Here is a 12,382-nt window from a genome sequence, read left to right on the forward strand (position 1 = left end):
AAGGGGTGAGCGAGCGGCGCGTGGTGCTCAGCTGGGGCTGGGGCTGAACCACCTCAGATGGGATGGCATGGCATGGCATGGCATGGTGCTGGGAGCAGGGCCTGGGGTGGCCAGGCCGGCATGGCACAGGAAGGGGCAGGGGACACAGAAGAAGGGGCCGGAGCTGTGGGAACCGAGGACAAAGTGGAGCCAGGCAGCCCGGCTGCTCACAGCCGGTACCAATACTCGCCCTCAGTAATGAGCCACTCCCGTTAATTCTGCCATCGCCACGCAGGTAACAGGCGCAGGATGACTGGGGCACGAACAGGACCCCACCCACTGCACCATCCTTGGGGGGGTTCTTGACTCTCCTTCTGCTCCCCCCCATCCCCTTCTGCCCCTCCCAGATTCCACCGCAGATGGGTCTGGGCACCCCAACAGCCCTGGGGTAGATGGGGCTCGCCGTCGTCCCCCTCCCCAGCTCTGGGAAATGGCCCCTGGCCCGCCCCATACCCGTACCCTGCTCTGGGTCCAGCCCCTCGCACCCCCCTGCACCCCTGCTCTTGGCGATGGGCTGCCCCTGCATGGGGACGGGAGGGTGGGGACAGCGGGGGACACGTCCTCCCCTGCGATCTGAGGTCCCTGAGGGGACAGGGCAAAGGGACAGGGCACAGCTGGCATGTCCCAACACTTCAAGCCCCCCCACCCCTCATCTTGTCCCCTTCTCCCCCACTCCCCACCAGCTCCTGGCTCTTGTCAGGCTGCAGGGACACTGCTGGGCTCCTCCTGGATGGCCCAACATCACAACAAAGCTCTGAGCTTTGCACCATCACCCCCAACAAACAGCCTTCTGTTGCCTTTCTTTTTCTCCTTTGTTCTTTCCCAGGACTGAGGGGCTCCTGCCTTTTCCTCCAGAACAGACCAATGTCCTGAAACACCAAAGAACCCCAAGAGATGGACCCAGAGGAACTGGCTCAGGTGGAAAATTCACTGGGGTCTGGTTGGGGTTTCCTCCTTGCTTCAGCGACAGTGGTCATGCACAAGACAATCAGCCCTTTTTGGGAAAGGAAAGACGTATTTCTGGGTGCCAAACCTGTCCTAGTACTGTTCCCCAGCACAGGCTGCCGGGAGAGGTGCAGCTCTGGGAAAAGCCACCTTGAGCAGCTCCCATCCAGGTGGGAATGGGGAGGCTGTTGGTTTCCCTTTCTGGTTTGTGCTTGGAGGTTTATCTTGTGACTCATGACTTGGTGACACAGATGCGGAACCTTCAGGTCATTGTGGGGGGGATGGAGCCTCAAGTCACCTGGGGTGGGTTGACCCTGGCTGGAGGTAGGTGCCCCCCAGAGCTGTTCCATCGCTCCCCCTCCTTCTTAACTAGACAGGGGAGAAAAGCATAAGGAAAGGCTGGTGGGTCGAGATAAGGACAGGAACAGATGATTCAGCAATTACAGTCATGGGCAAAACAGATTCAACTTAGAGGAAATAATTCATCTAATTTATTTCCAAGCAACACAGAGAAGACCAATGAGAAATAAACCCAAATCTTCAAACACCTCCCCTCACCCCTCCCATCTTTCCGGGCTCAACTTCACTCCCGATTTCTACCTACTCCAGCCCAGCAGCACAGGGGGACAGGGAATGGGGGCTGTGGTCAGTTCATCACACCTTGTCTGCTGCTCCTTCCTCCTCAGAGGAAGACTCCTCACACTCTGCCTCTGATACAGCGTGGGAGCCCTCCCACGGCAGACAGTCCTCCACCAGCTTCTCCAAAGTGAGTCCTTCCCATGTGCTGCAGTTCTTCACCAGCTGCTCCAGCGTGGGTCCCCCACGGGGACACAAGTCCTGCCAGCAAACCTGCTCTGGCGTGGGCTCCTCTCTCCATGGGACCACAGGTCCTGCCAGGAGCTTGCTCCAGCGTGGGCTTCCCACGGGGTCACAGCCTCCTTCAGGTGCCTCCACCTGCTCCGGCGTGGGGTCCTCCACGGGCTGCAGGTGGAATCGCTACACCCCCTCATCCTTCCTCCAGGGGCTGCAGGGGGACAGCCTGCTTCACCATGGTCTTCATCACGGGCTGCAGAGGGATCTCTGCTCCGGCGCCTGCAGCACCTCCTGCCCCTCCTTCTGCACTGACCGGGGTGTCTGCAAAGTGTCTCACATCTTAATCTCGTTGCAAAAGCTGTTGCTCTTTTTTTTTTTTTTTTTTCTCTTCTTCTTATCTCTGTTGTCCCAGAGGTGCTACCACCATCGCTGATGGGCTTGGCCTTGGCCAGCAGTGGGTCTGTCTCGGAGCCGACTGGCATTGGCTCTCTCAGACACGGGGGAAGCTTCTAGGAGCTTCACGCAGAAGCCACCCATGTAGCCCCCTGCTACCAAAACCTTGCCACACAAACTTGGTACATCACCCCACAGGCAGGAATTCGGAAACGGGAACTGAGCAGCCTGGTGCCTTCTCCAGATCGTAACCCCTCGGGTAAGCGACTTTTCTTTCTTCAGGGGATTTAGAATATTTCCTTTCCTTTAGAGTCTTGTCAGGGATTTAGAATAAACGCTGTGAGGAGGAGTGGGGCAGAGCAGGGGGCTGCACTGGGGAGCCGTGTGCGGTCCTGTCCTGCCCTGGAGCAACGGTTTGTTCTTCTGCCATGGGGGTGCTGGTGCAGGTGGTTTGGTGGGATTTCCAGAGCCTCTCTGGGGGCACGTGCAGCCCTTCTTTCCCAGCCCCTCTCCGCCACCTGTAACCACCCCATCACCCTCCCTCTGCCTCCCTTCCCCTCCCTCTTCTCCAGCTCCAGACACAGATGTGGCTCCCCACGAGCCCCAGGGGCCTCCTGAGTTCTTTGGTGACTCTCCACGTCCTGCGGCTGGGATCAGGTAGGGATCCTGCAGGGCTGGTGGGGGGTTTTGCCCACTCTGGGGGGCAGCTGCGGGGCAGGGGAGCTGCCGTGGGGTGGGGGGAGCCCAGCCCAGAGCTGGGCCCCGCATGGGTTTGGCTTTGCCTTGGGCTCTTTCTGCAATACGTCCCTTGCCCTGGGGGCACCTTCGGTCCCGTCCTGCAGCACTCCCCTCAAATGTTTCTGGCTTGCAGCAGGGCTGGCTGGGGTGGAGGTCATTTTCTGGAGCATGTTCCTGCTCCCACGAAACCTTCTTCTCCTTCCGTCTTCCCACTCCCTCTCCACTTTCTCCACTCTCTTTGGACCATGGGGAGGGCAAAGCAACCCCCGTGGGATGGAGCATGTACCAAGGTCACGCCAAGCTCACCCCTTGCCATGCAACACCCCTAAATTAACGTAGGCACAATCTCTGTGTCTCTGTGTCCTTCTCCATCCCCAAGCTGACTTCAGAGTCGTGGGACCAGACCGTCCTCTCCAGGTAACCGTGGGGCAGGACATCGTGCTGCCATGTCACTTGTCCCCCAGCGTGGAGGCTCGGAGCTTGGACATCAGGTGGATCCGGCACCAGGTCTCTGAAACGGTGCACCACTACCGAAACGGAGAGGACCTGTACAGGGAGCAGATGGAGGAATATGTTGGAAGGACAGAGTTGGTCAGGGATGGTCTCTCCCGCGGAAGCCTGGACTTGCGAATCTCCTGGTTGAGACCCTCTGACGATGGTCAGTACGTCTGCACTGTGACAGATGGTGCCTCTTCTGGAGAAGCTACGGTGAAGCTGGAGGTGGCAGGTTTGTGGTGGGTGCGGTGTTTGCAGGGGCTGGTGCGGGTGTCCCTGGGTTTGTGTGTCCCTCCCAGAGCTCTGTCCCATCCTCAGGTGTGTGGATGAGGTGCCGCAGGAGAGGAGGCGTTGAAAGAGGTGGGGTGCGAGGGGGCTGTTGCCTGCAGTGCCTGCCCAGGAGGGAGCACGCAGGTGGTGCTGGAGGTGGTTTTGGGGCAGAGCCGCATGGCTGCGGTGGCTTTGCTGGGTGTGCGCAGTGTAGTGCGAAGGGTGCTGAGCAGCTCCTTGGGCTGAGAGCCGGGGCTGCCAGCCAAGCCAAGGCTGGGACCTGACGCTGTTAGGTCTGGAGTTGGGAAGAGATCTCTTCCTGGCTCTGAGCAGCTGGATCTTTGCTTTGGCTTTGCCCTTTGTGCCATAGGAGACCTGGCCCGTTGTCTAGAAGCGTTGGGGTTTCTTGAACAAAAACAGGTCCGTGCAGACGCTGCCATGAGGCGCTGAAGCTCGGCAGCTGGGTCTTGCTCTGCTGGGCTGTTGTGTGGGAGATCTGGGGTCGTTTGCCATCAATGCTCTGTGATTCCTGCACAAGTTGGGGTGGTTTTGGTGGTCGGTCGCCCAGCCCTGGTGGGACCTGTGATGTGTCTGTTATCGGATTCATCTTTGAGTTGAGTGCATCCCTGACTGACCCCAACCACGGGCTCTTCCCCAGCCACAGGCTCTGTCCCTCAGCTCTCCCTGGAGGCTTACGAGGATGGAGGCATCCGGGTGGTGTGTCGATCGGCCGGCTGGTACCCACTAGCGGAGGTGCTGTGGAAAGATCCTGGCGGGCAGCATCTCCCCTCAGTCTCCCAGAGACATTCCTCGGATGAGAGGGGCCTCTTTGATGTCGAAGATGTCATCCTTGTGACCAATGGGAACCGACGTGGGAACTGGTCCTGTGTGGTCAGGAACAGCCGCCTCAACCAGCAGCAGGAGACGTCCCTGCACATCGCAGGTGCAACGATGGCAGCCAGAGCCTGCGGCGCCGGCAGCAGGGCTGGGGTTTGCTACGTTGCTTTGAGCAGCTTTGATCTGGGGTTCCCGGGGCAAGGTGTGGGGTGTGGGGGCACGGGAGGGCTGGGCACCTTCACAGCACTTTTAGCACATGAGAGAACCGGAGCCTCGTGCGCTTCAGGTGAGCGTTGGTATGTGCAGGGGAGAGAGAGGACTATGTCCCCTTGAGGCCAGGGCTCCCAGGACAAGGGGCTTGTGAGCTAGAGCTTTGGGGCGTTTGTCTTTTTGTTCTTCTGCTCAAACACGGGACTGTAAAACCATCCCTTTGCCTGCTGATGTTCTTGTTTCTCAGCTCCCTTTTTCCACAATGCCCGTCCCTGGATGGTTGGTGTGGCTGTGCTCCTCGTGCTTTCCGTTGTGTTCCTTGTCGTCGGTGCTTATCTGTGGAGAAGGAAATGTAAGTGGTGTCAGAAGAATGTTTTGCCTTCACCAAAAAGCTCTTTGGGCAAAGGATGGAAGGGGACAAGGACACATGGCGGGGTGTGGGCAGGAGGACAGGGAGCACGGCCAGAGTGTCTCTGCCTGGTGGGAAGGTGCAAGAGACCCTCTTGAGATGTTCCCAGGGATGCAGCAAGCTGCTGTCCTGACCCCCTCTTCCTCTGCCTTTGCTTTTCAGTGCTGCAGTCCCGAGAGCTGGGTGAGTCCTTCTGGCCCCTTCCCCCAGCAAAGGGGGGACGTCCTGGGAGGGACGTGGGTTTGGATGGCTCCTGAAGTTATGGCTGAACTCCAGAGTGCTGGGTGGGCTGATGGGGGGATAGGCTGGCAGGGAGCCATTCCTCGGAGCAAGGCAGCCTTTTCCTACTCCCTTGAAGTGAGGAGTCTGGGCTTGCTCCGAAGTCTGTCACCTACTGCGGGAGCATCCATGGGATGAGCAGCTGTCCCCTCTGAACACTTATTGCTTTTGATTTTCCTTTCCAGAGAAACGAGATGCTTTACTACGTGAGTTTCCATGAGCTCTTTCAAGGCGTGGGATCCTGTCTTGGGTGTTCTGTGCTTGGCCCTTTCCCTCCTTGCCCGTCCTCTCCATCCCTGCATCCCCTGGCTCTGGGAAAGCCCAAGGCGATGTGCCTGGCAGGGTGGGCAGCTCGGGGACACCAGCCCAGGCCTGGACCCTCTCCCCTGCCCAGAGTCCTGGGCACCAGCCATGGGATGTGACCAGGCTGGCAGGGAGCCATTCCCCCAGGTTTGGGGGTTTTTGCGATCCCCAAAGAGGAGTTGGGGGTCTGCTTGAACTCTGTCTGCTCCTGTGGGAGCAGCAATAGATGAGCAGCTGTCCCCTCTGATCACTTACTACTTTTGGTTTTGCTTTCCAGAAGAACGAGATGCATTGCTGGGTGAGTGTCCGTGACCTCCATCACAGCATGGGGTGCTGTCCCAGGCACTCTGTGCGTGCCCCTTTTCCTCCTTGCCCGTCCTCTCCAGCCCTGCATCCCCTGCCTCTGGCAAAGCGCAAAGCGATGTGCCTGGCAGCGTGGGCTGCTCGGGGACACCAGCCATGGGTTTCACCTCTCCCCTGCCATGAGCCCCGGATGCCAGCAATGGCAGGGAGCAATTCCAGGGGTTTAGGGGTTTTTTACGGTCTCCAAAGGGGAGTTGGGGGTCACCTTGAACGCTCTCTGAACCTGCAGGAGCAACCTAGAGTTGAGAATCTGTCTCCTCTGATCACTTAATGCTTTTGGTTTTGGTTTTCAGAGAAAAGAGTTGCAGCACTGAAGGGTGAGTCTCTGTGAATCTCTGACACTGCGTGGCGTGCTGTCCTGGGTGCTCTGTGCTCGGCCCTTTCCCTCCTTGCCCGTCCTCTCCATCCCTGCATCCCCTGCCTCTGGCAAAGCCCAAGGCGATGTGCCTGGCAGGGTGGGCAGCTCGGGGACACCAGCCCACGCCTGGACCCTCGCCCCTGCCCAGACCTGCTGGGCACCGGCTGGGGGATGTGACCAGCTCTTGTCTCTCCTTGTAGCCTGGAGAAAGTTTCTGCTTCCTCATCATACAGGTAATCCCGTATTTTAGTGCCCTTCTGGGTGGTTCTCCTCCCTCTCCTTGTGTGCAAGGGGCACCTGGGCTGGGCAGTGCACGGGACTGGCCGTGCCTGGGTGTGTTTGGGGACTCAGACCCCCCAGACCAGGGCACGAGCCTGTTCTCCATCCCCTTTTCTTGCCTTTCCAAGGCATTGTGAGGGCCATCGCTGGGGCCAAGAGGAGCCCTCTCCCACCCCGTGTGGTGCCCCACGGGGCAGAGCCTGGCCCCAGGGGGCTCAAACCCTGCCCAGGACGCAGCTCTGCCCCTGAGGCTCTGCCTCCTCCTGTCCCCTGCAGACGTGGTGACCCTGGATCCAAACTCGGCTCATCCTGAACTTCTCCTGTCAGCGGATGGGAGAAGTGTGAGAAGGGGAAGAGCACGGCAGGACCTGCCCGACACCCCGGAGAGATTTATGTATCAACGCTGTGTGCTGGGCCAGGAGGGGTTCAGGGAGGGGAGGCACTGCTGGGAGGTGGAGGTGAAGGGGGAGGTGGGAGGTGATTCCTGGTGGGCTGTGGGGGTGGCCAGGGACTCTGTGAAGAGAAAGGGGTCGTTCTGCCTGAGCCCTGAAGGGGGGATCTGGGGGATTTGGCAATGCGAAGTGCACTTTGTATCTCTCACATCTCCTCGCACCTTCCTGTCCCCAATCCCCATCCCCAGGAGAATCTGGGTCTGTCTGGACTGCACGCAGGGGCTGGTGACTTTCATCGATGCCGACAGCGGGGTCGAGATCTTCACTTTCCCACCAGCCTCCTTCAAGGGAGAGATCATCCGACCCTGGTTTTGGGTGGAGACAGAGGAAACCCAGCTGTGCCTGAGGGACAACACCTCCTAGACCCTCTGCCCCCCTTCCATCCCCACCGCAGCCCCGCACAGCCCCTGCCCTGCTGCAGACACTCCCCACTCTCCTCTCCTCCATCCCGCAGCAGCACATGTCCCTCTCGGCCCTGCCCAAGCCCACCCTGCCCAGGCACAGCACCGTGGCCTTCAAGAAAGCTTTGGGGGTGACCATGGAGTCTGGCCGTGCTGGTTCCTGGGGGCCTTTTGTCCTGATTCCTGCCTGCCCGGGAAGGCCATTTGCAGCCAGCGCAGTTGGAGCAGTGCTTGGAGCAGGAGCCTGGGGGCAGCTCCCTGCAGGATGAGCACGGGCAGTGGGGGGCGGAGGTGGGGGCTGTCACCGAAATCCGGGAATAAACCTAGTAACACCAATGTAGTGTTAAAAGGCAGGCATTCTTTATTTCAGCGCTGGATGCACGGGGGAGCTATGCTCCACCCAACGTGCATACCAGGTAATCGCCAACATACAGGTTATATAGAATCAAAATATACATATTCATTATCTTTCCGAGAAAAGGTGATTCTATGATAATAATTTCTTAGAATTCATTTCCATATTCTCCTCCCCGTCACGCATGCTCAGTGATTTGAGTGGGTGGTCCTCAGGGGTCTCTGGTGGTCGTCAGTGGTCTTGCACTCATGTTCGCTGGGTGACCCCCTTCATGCAGGCATGCGCAGTACCCTTGTTGTGCAGGTACATCTGCACCTGTCCTTACTTTATAAGATTGATATTCCTGGGACTATTGTCTGGTTGGGTAGGGACTGTACAAGGAACATAGCAGCATTGTATCTTGACACAGTCATCTTGCCACTTGCCATGGTTAGTTAGCTTCATTACCTATTACCTTGGTTATAAACTAATTACCTCAACCTGATTCTATAGTTTCTGTTTCACAGCCCCTATCCTACTGTTACAGGGGCACTCACAACTCAGGCACCCCCTTCTCTTCCTTCTGGGCACCCCCAAACTTTGCCAGCACCCCCTGTCCCTTGGATGCCCCTGCTCTCTCAGCATCCTTCTATACCACTGATGTGGTTTAGCCCCAGCCGGTAGCGAAGTGCCACGCGCCGCTCGCTTACCCCTTCCCCGGTGGATGGGGAGGAGAAGGGAAAAAACAACGGCAAAGCCTCAAGGGTTGGGATAAGGGCAGTTTACTGGGACAGCAAGGGAGCGGGAAAACAATCAACAACAGTGCTGATAACAGATAGTAACAATGGGTGATGACAGAGAACGATTTATGGATTGGAGACCGACCCACCGGACACTCGACCTGTCCCGGAGCCACGCCGATCCGCCCCTGCCCGACTGGCCCCCTTTTATGGTGAGCATGACGTCAAATGGTATGGAATAGCCCCCCCGCCAGCTTGGGTCACCTGTCCTGGCTCCTTGGGAAATTAACTCTATCCTTGCCAGAACCAGGACATTATCCACCCCTTATTCCATACCATCTACGTCATGCCCAGATTATTTTACAGATCTCATTGCCTTACTCTATGGGCTATCGCTCTAAAATGTCTGTCGAGTTCATTTAGGCCACTTTGTTCAGTTTCAAAGTCCATCCTTCATTAGTTTTGGGTGATTCTTATGGTCATACCATTGATACAGTATATCGCTATTAATATCACGCAATTTAATTTATTGGCTCTTTTCACCCAAAATCAAATCCCCTTGGGGTACACACCGGACTTCCCCATCCTTTCTCATCACCCACCAAGTGCACCCTGGTCCCTGAGCAAAAGCAATCCCGCAGATGGGCTTGCCTTTGCCTGAAGCAGGGATAACCCAACCTGTTTTACCCAACATATTTTTCATGCACACTACAGGAACTTTATCCCCTGCTGCTGGGCGAGGGAATTTTGATTGGGCAGGGCCGGCTCGATTGGCAGATCCCCGAGTGTTAACTAACCAGGTGGCCTTTGCTAAATGGGTGTCCCAGTGTTTGAGGGTCCCACCACCCATTGCCCTCAGGGTGGTTTTTAGCAGCCCATTGTACCTTTCAACTTTCCCAGAGGCTGGTGCAGGATAGGGGATGTGATACACCAGCTCAATGCCATGCTCTTTGGCCCAGGTGTCTATGAGGTTGTTCCGAAAATGAGTCCCGTTGTCTGATTCGATTCTCTCTGGGGTGCCATGTCGCCACAGGACTTGCTTTTCAAGACCCAGAATAGTGTTCCGGGCAGTGGCATGGGGCACAGGATATGTTTCCAGCCACCCATTGGTTGCTTCCACCATTGTAAGAACATAACGCTTGCCTTGGCAGGTTTGGGGGAGCGTGATGTAGTCGATTTGCCATGCTTCCCCATATTTATATTTCAACCACCATCCTCCATACCACAGAGGCTTTACCCACTTGGCTTGCTTGATTATGGCGCACGTTTCACATTGATGGATGACCTGTGAGATGGCGTCCATGCTCAAGTCCACCCCTCGATCACAGGCCCATCTATACGTCGCATCTCTTCCTTGATGGCCTGAGGTGTCCTGGGCCCACCGAGCTAGAAATAATTCACCCTTACACTGCCAATCCAAATCCACCTGAGCCACTTCAATCTTGGCAGCCTGATCTACCTGCTGGTTGTTCTGATGTTCCTCAGTGGCCCGACTCTTGGGTACGTGGGCATCTACATGACGGACCTTTACAACCAGCTTCTCTAGCCGGGCAGCAATATCTTGCCACAGTGGGGCAGCCCAGATGGGTTTGCCTCTACGCTGCCAGTTGCTCCGCTTCCACTGCTGTAACCACCCCCACAAGGCATTGGCCACCATCCATGAGTCAGTGTAGAGGTACAGCGTTGGCCACTTTTCTCTTTCAGCAATATCTAAGGCCAGCTGGATGGCTTTCACCTCTGCAAACTGGCTTGATTCACCTTCTCCTTCAGCAGCTTCCGCAACTCACCGTGTAGGACTCCATACAGCGGCCTTCCACCTTCGAAGCTTTCCCACGATGCGACAGGACCCATCAGCGAAGAGGGCGTATGGTTTCTCTTCTTCTGTTTATTATACGGTGGGGCTTCTTCAGCGCGTGTCACCTCCTCCTCTGGTGACATTCCAAAACCTTTCCCTTCTGGCCAGTCTGTGATCACTTCCAGAATTCCTGGACGACTGGGGCTTCCTATTCGAGCCTGTTGTGTGATCAGTGCAACCCACTTACTCCATGTAGCATCAGTTGCGTGATGTGTAGGAGCCCTCTCTTTGAACATCCAACCCAGCGCTGGCAGTCGGGGTGCCAAGAGGAGCTGTGCTTCGGTGCCAATCACCTCTGAAGCAGCTCGAACCCCTTCGTAGGCTGCCAATATCTCCTTTTCCGTTGGAGCGTAGCGGGCCTCGGATCCTCTGTATCCCCGACTCCAAAACCCCAGGGGTCGACCTCGAGTCTCCCCTGGTGCTTTCTGCCAGAGACTCCAGGTAGGGCCGTTCTCCCCGGCTGCGGTGTACAGCACATTTTTTACATCTGGTCCTGCCCGGACTGGCCCAAGAGCTACGGCATGAACTATTTCTTGTTTAATTTGTTCAAAAGCTTGTTGTTGCTCAGGGCCCCATTTGAAATCATTCTTCTTCCGGGTTACATGGTAGAGAGGGCTTACTATCAAACTGTAATTCGGAATGTGCATTCCCCAGAAACCCACAACGCCTAAGAAGGCCTGTGTCTCCTTTTTGTTGGTTGGTGGGGACACGGCTGCTATTTTGTTGATAATATCCATAGGGATCTGACGCCGCCCATCATGCCACCTTATTCCTAAAAATTGGATTTCCTGCGCAGGCCCCTTCACCTTCCTTCGTTTTATGGCAAAGCCAGCCTGCAGCAGGATTTGGATTATTTTCTTCCCTTTCTCAGAAACTTCCTCTGCTGAGTTGCCCCATACAATGATGTCATCAATGTAGTGCAGGTGCTCCGGAGCTTCACCCTTTTCCAGTGCAGTCTGGATCAGTCCATGGCAAATGGTGGGGCTGTGTTTCCACCCCTGGGGCAGTCGATTCCAGGTGTCCTGGACACCCCTCCAAGTGAAGGCAAACTGTGGCCTGCACTCTGCTGCCAAAGGGATCGAGAAAAATGCATTAGCGATATCAATTGTGGCATACCATTTGGCTGCCTTTGACTCCAGTTCATATTGAAGTTCCAGCATGTCTGGCACGGCAGCACTCATGGGCGGTGTGACTTCATTCAGGCCACGATAGTCTACCGTCAGCCTCCACTCTCCATTGGACTTCCGCACTGGCCATATGGGACTGTTAAAGGGTGAGCGGGTTCTGCTGATCACTCCCTCATCCTCCAGTTGACGAATTAGCTTGTGGATGGGAACCAGGGAGTCTCGGTTGGTGCGGTATTGCCGCCGGTGCACAGTTGTAGTAGCAATTGGCACCTGTTGCTCTTCAACCCTCAGCAACCCTACAACAGAAGGGTCCTCCGAGAGACCAGGCAAACTAGACAATGGTTCAATTTCCTCCGCTTCCAAGGCAGCTATGCCAAAAGCCCACCGGTAACCTTTTGGGTCTTTGAAATACCCTTTCCGGAGGTAGTCTATGCCCAGGATGCACGGAGCCTCCGGCCCAGTCACAATGGGGGGCTTTTGCCACTCATTCCCAGTTAGACTCACTTCAGTCTCCAGCAGAGTCAACTGTTGGGATCCCCCCCGTCACACCAGAAATAGAGATCGGTTCCACCCCTTCATAGTTCAACGGCATTAGGGTACACTGTGCACCCGTGTCCACTAGGGCCTTGTACTCTTGTGGGTCTGATGTGCCAGGCCATCGGATCCACACAGTCCAATACGCTCTGTTGTCCCTTTCCTCCACCTGGCTGGAGGCAGGGCCCCTCTAATCCTGCTCATCATA

The 12,382-nt window shown here is 56.6% G+C and overlaps 2 protein-coding genes across 2 annotated transcripts in view; one reads left to right on the forward strand and one right to left on the reverse strand.

Moving 5' to 3' along the window:
* The window catches only part of LOC142598948 (uncharacterized), an 89,286-nt gene that overhangs the window by 63,745 nt on the left and 13,159 nt on the right, over nt 1–12,382 (reverse strand). The window lies entirely within an intron of this gene.
* Nucleotides 1,000–7,724, forward strand: LOC142598918 (butyrophilin subfamily 1 member A1-like). Its single transcript, XM_075738350.1, has 9 exons — nt 1,000–1,053; nt 2,763–2,847; nt 3,308–3,655; nt 4,352–4,636; nt 4,988–5,092; nt 5,312–5,332; nt 6,388–6,411; nt 6,653–6,685; nt 7,008–7,724. Exons 1-9 carry the CDS (start codon nt 1,015–1,017, stop codon nt 7,544–7,546), a joined length of 1,479 nt encoding a protein of 492 aa, XP_075594465.1. The 5' UTR covers nt 1,000–1,014; the 3' UTR covers nt 7,547–7,724.

This window comes from Balearica regulorum, chromosome 32 (assembly GCF_011004875.1).
Source record: "Balearica regulorum gibbericeps isolate bBalReg1 chromosome 32, bBalReg1.pri, whole genome shotgun sequence".
NCBI classification, from domain to species: Eukaryota; Metazoa; Chordata; class Aves; order Gruiformes; family Gruidae; genus Balearica; species Balearica regulorum.

What these genes read in the sequence shown, in the direction of transcription:
- LOC142598918 (XM_075738350.1), top strand. Translation starts at nt 1,015, where the DNA reads ATGCACAAGACAATCAGCCCTTTTTGGGAAAGGAAAGAC. An exon ending in CGTCCTGCGGCTGGGATCAG is followed by an intron (nt 2,848 to 3,307) that starts GTAGGGATCCTG and finishes TCCATCCCCAAG; the next exon opens with CTGACTTCAGAGTCGTGGGA. An exon ending in TCTGCTTCCTCATCATACAG is followed by an intron (nt 6,686 to 7,007) that starts GTAATCCCGTAT and finishes TGTCCCCTGCAG; the next exon opens with ACGTGGTGACCCTGGATCCA.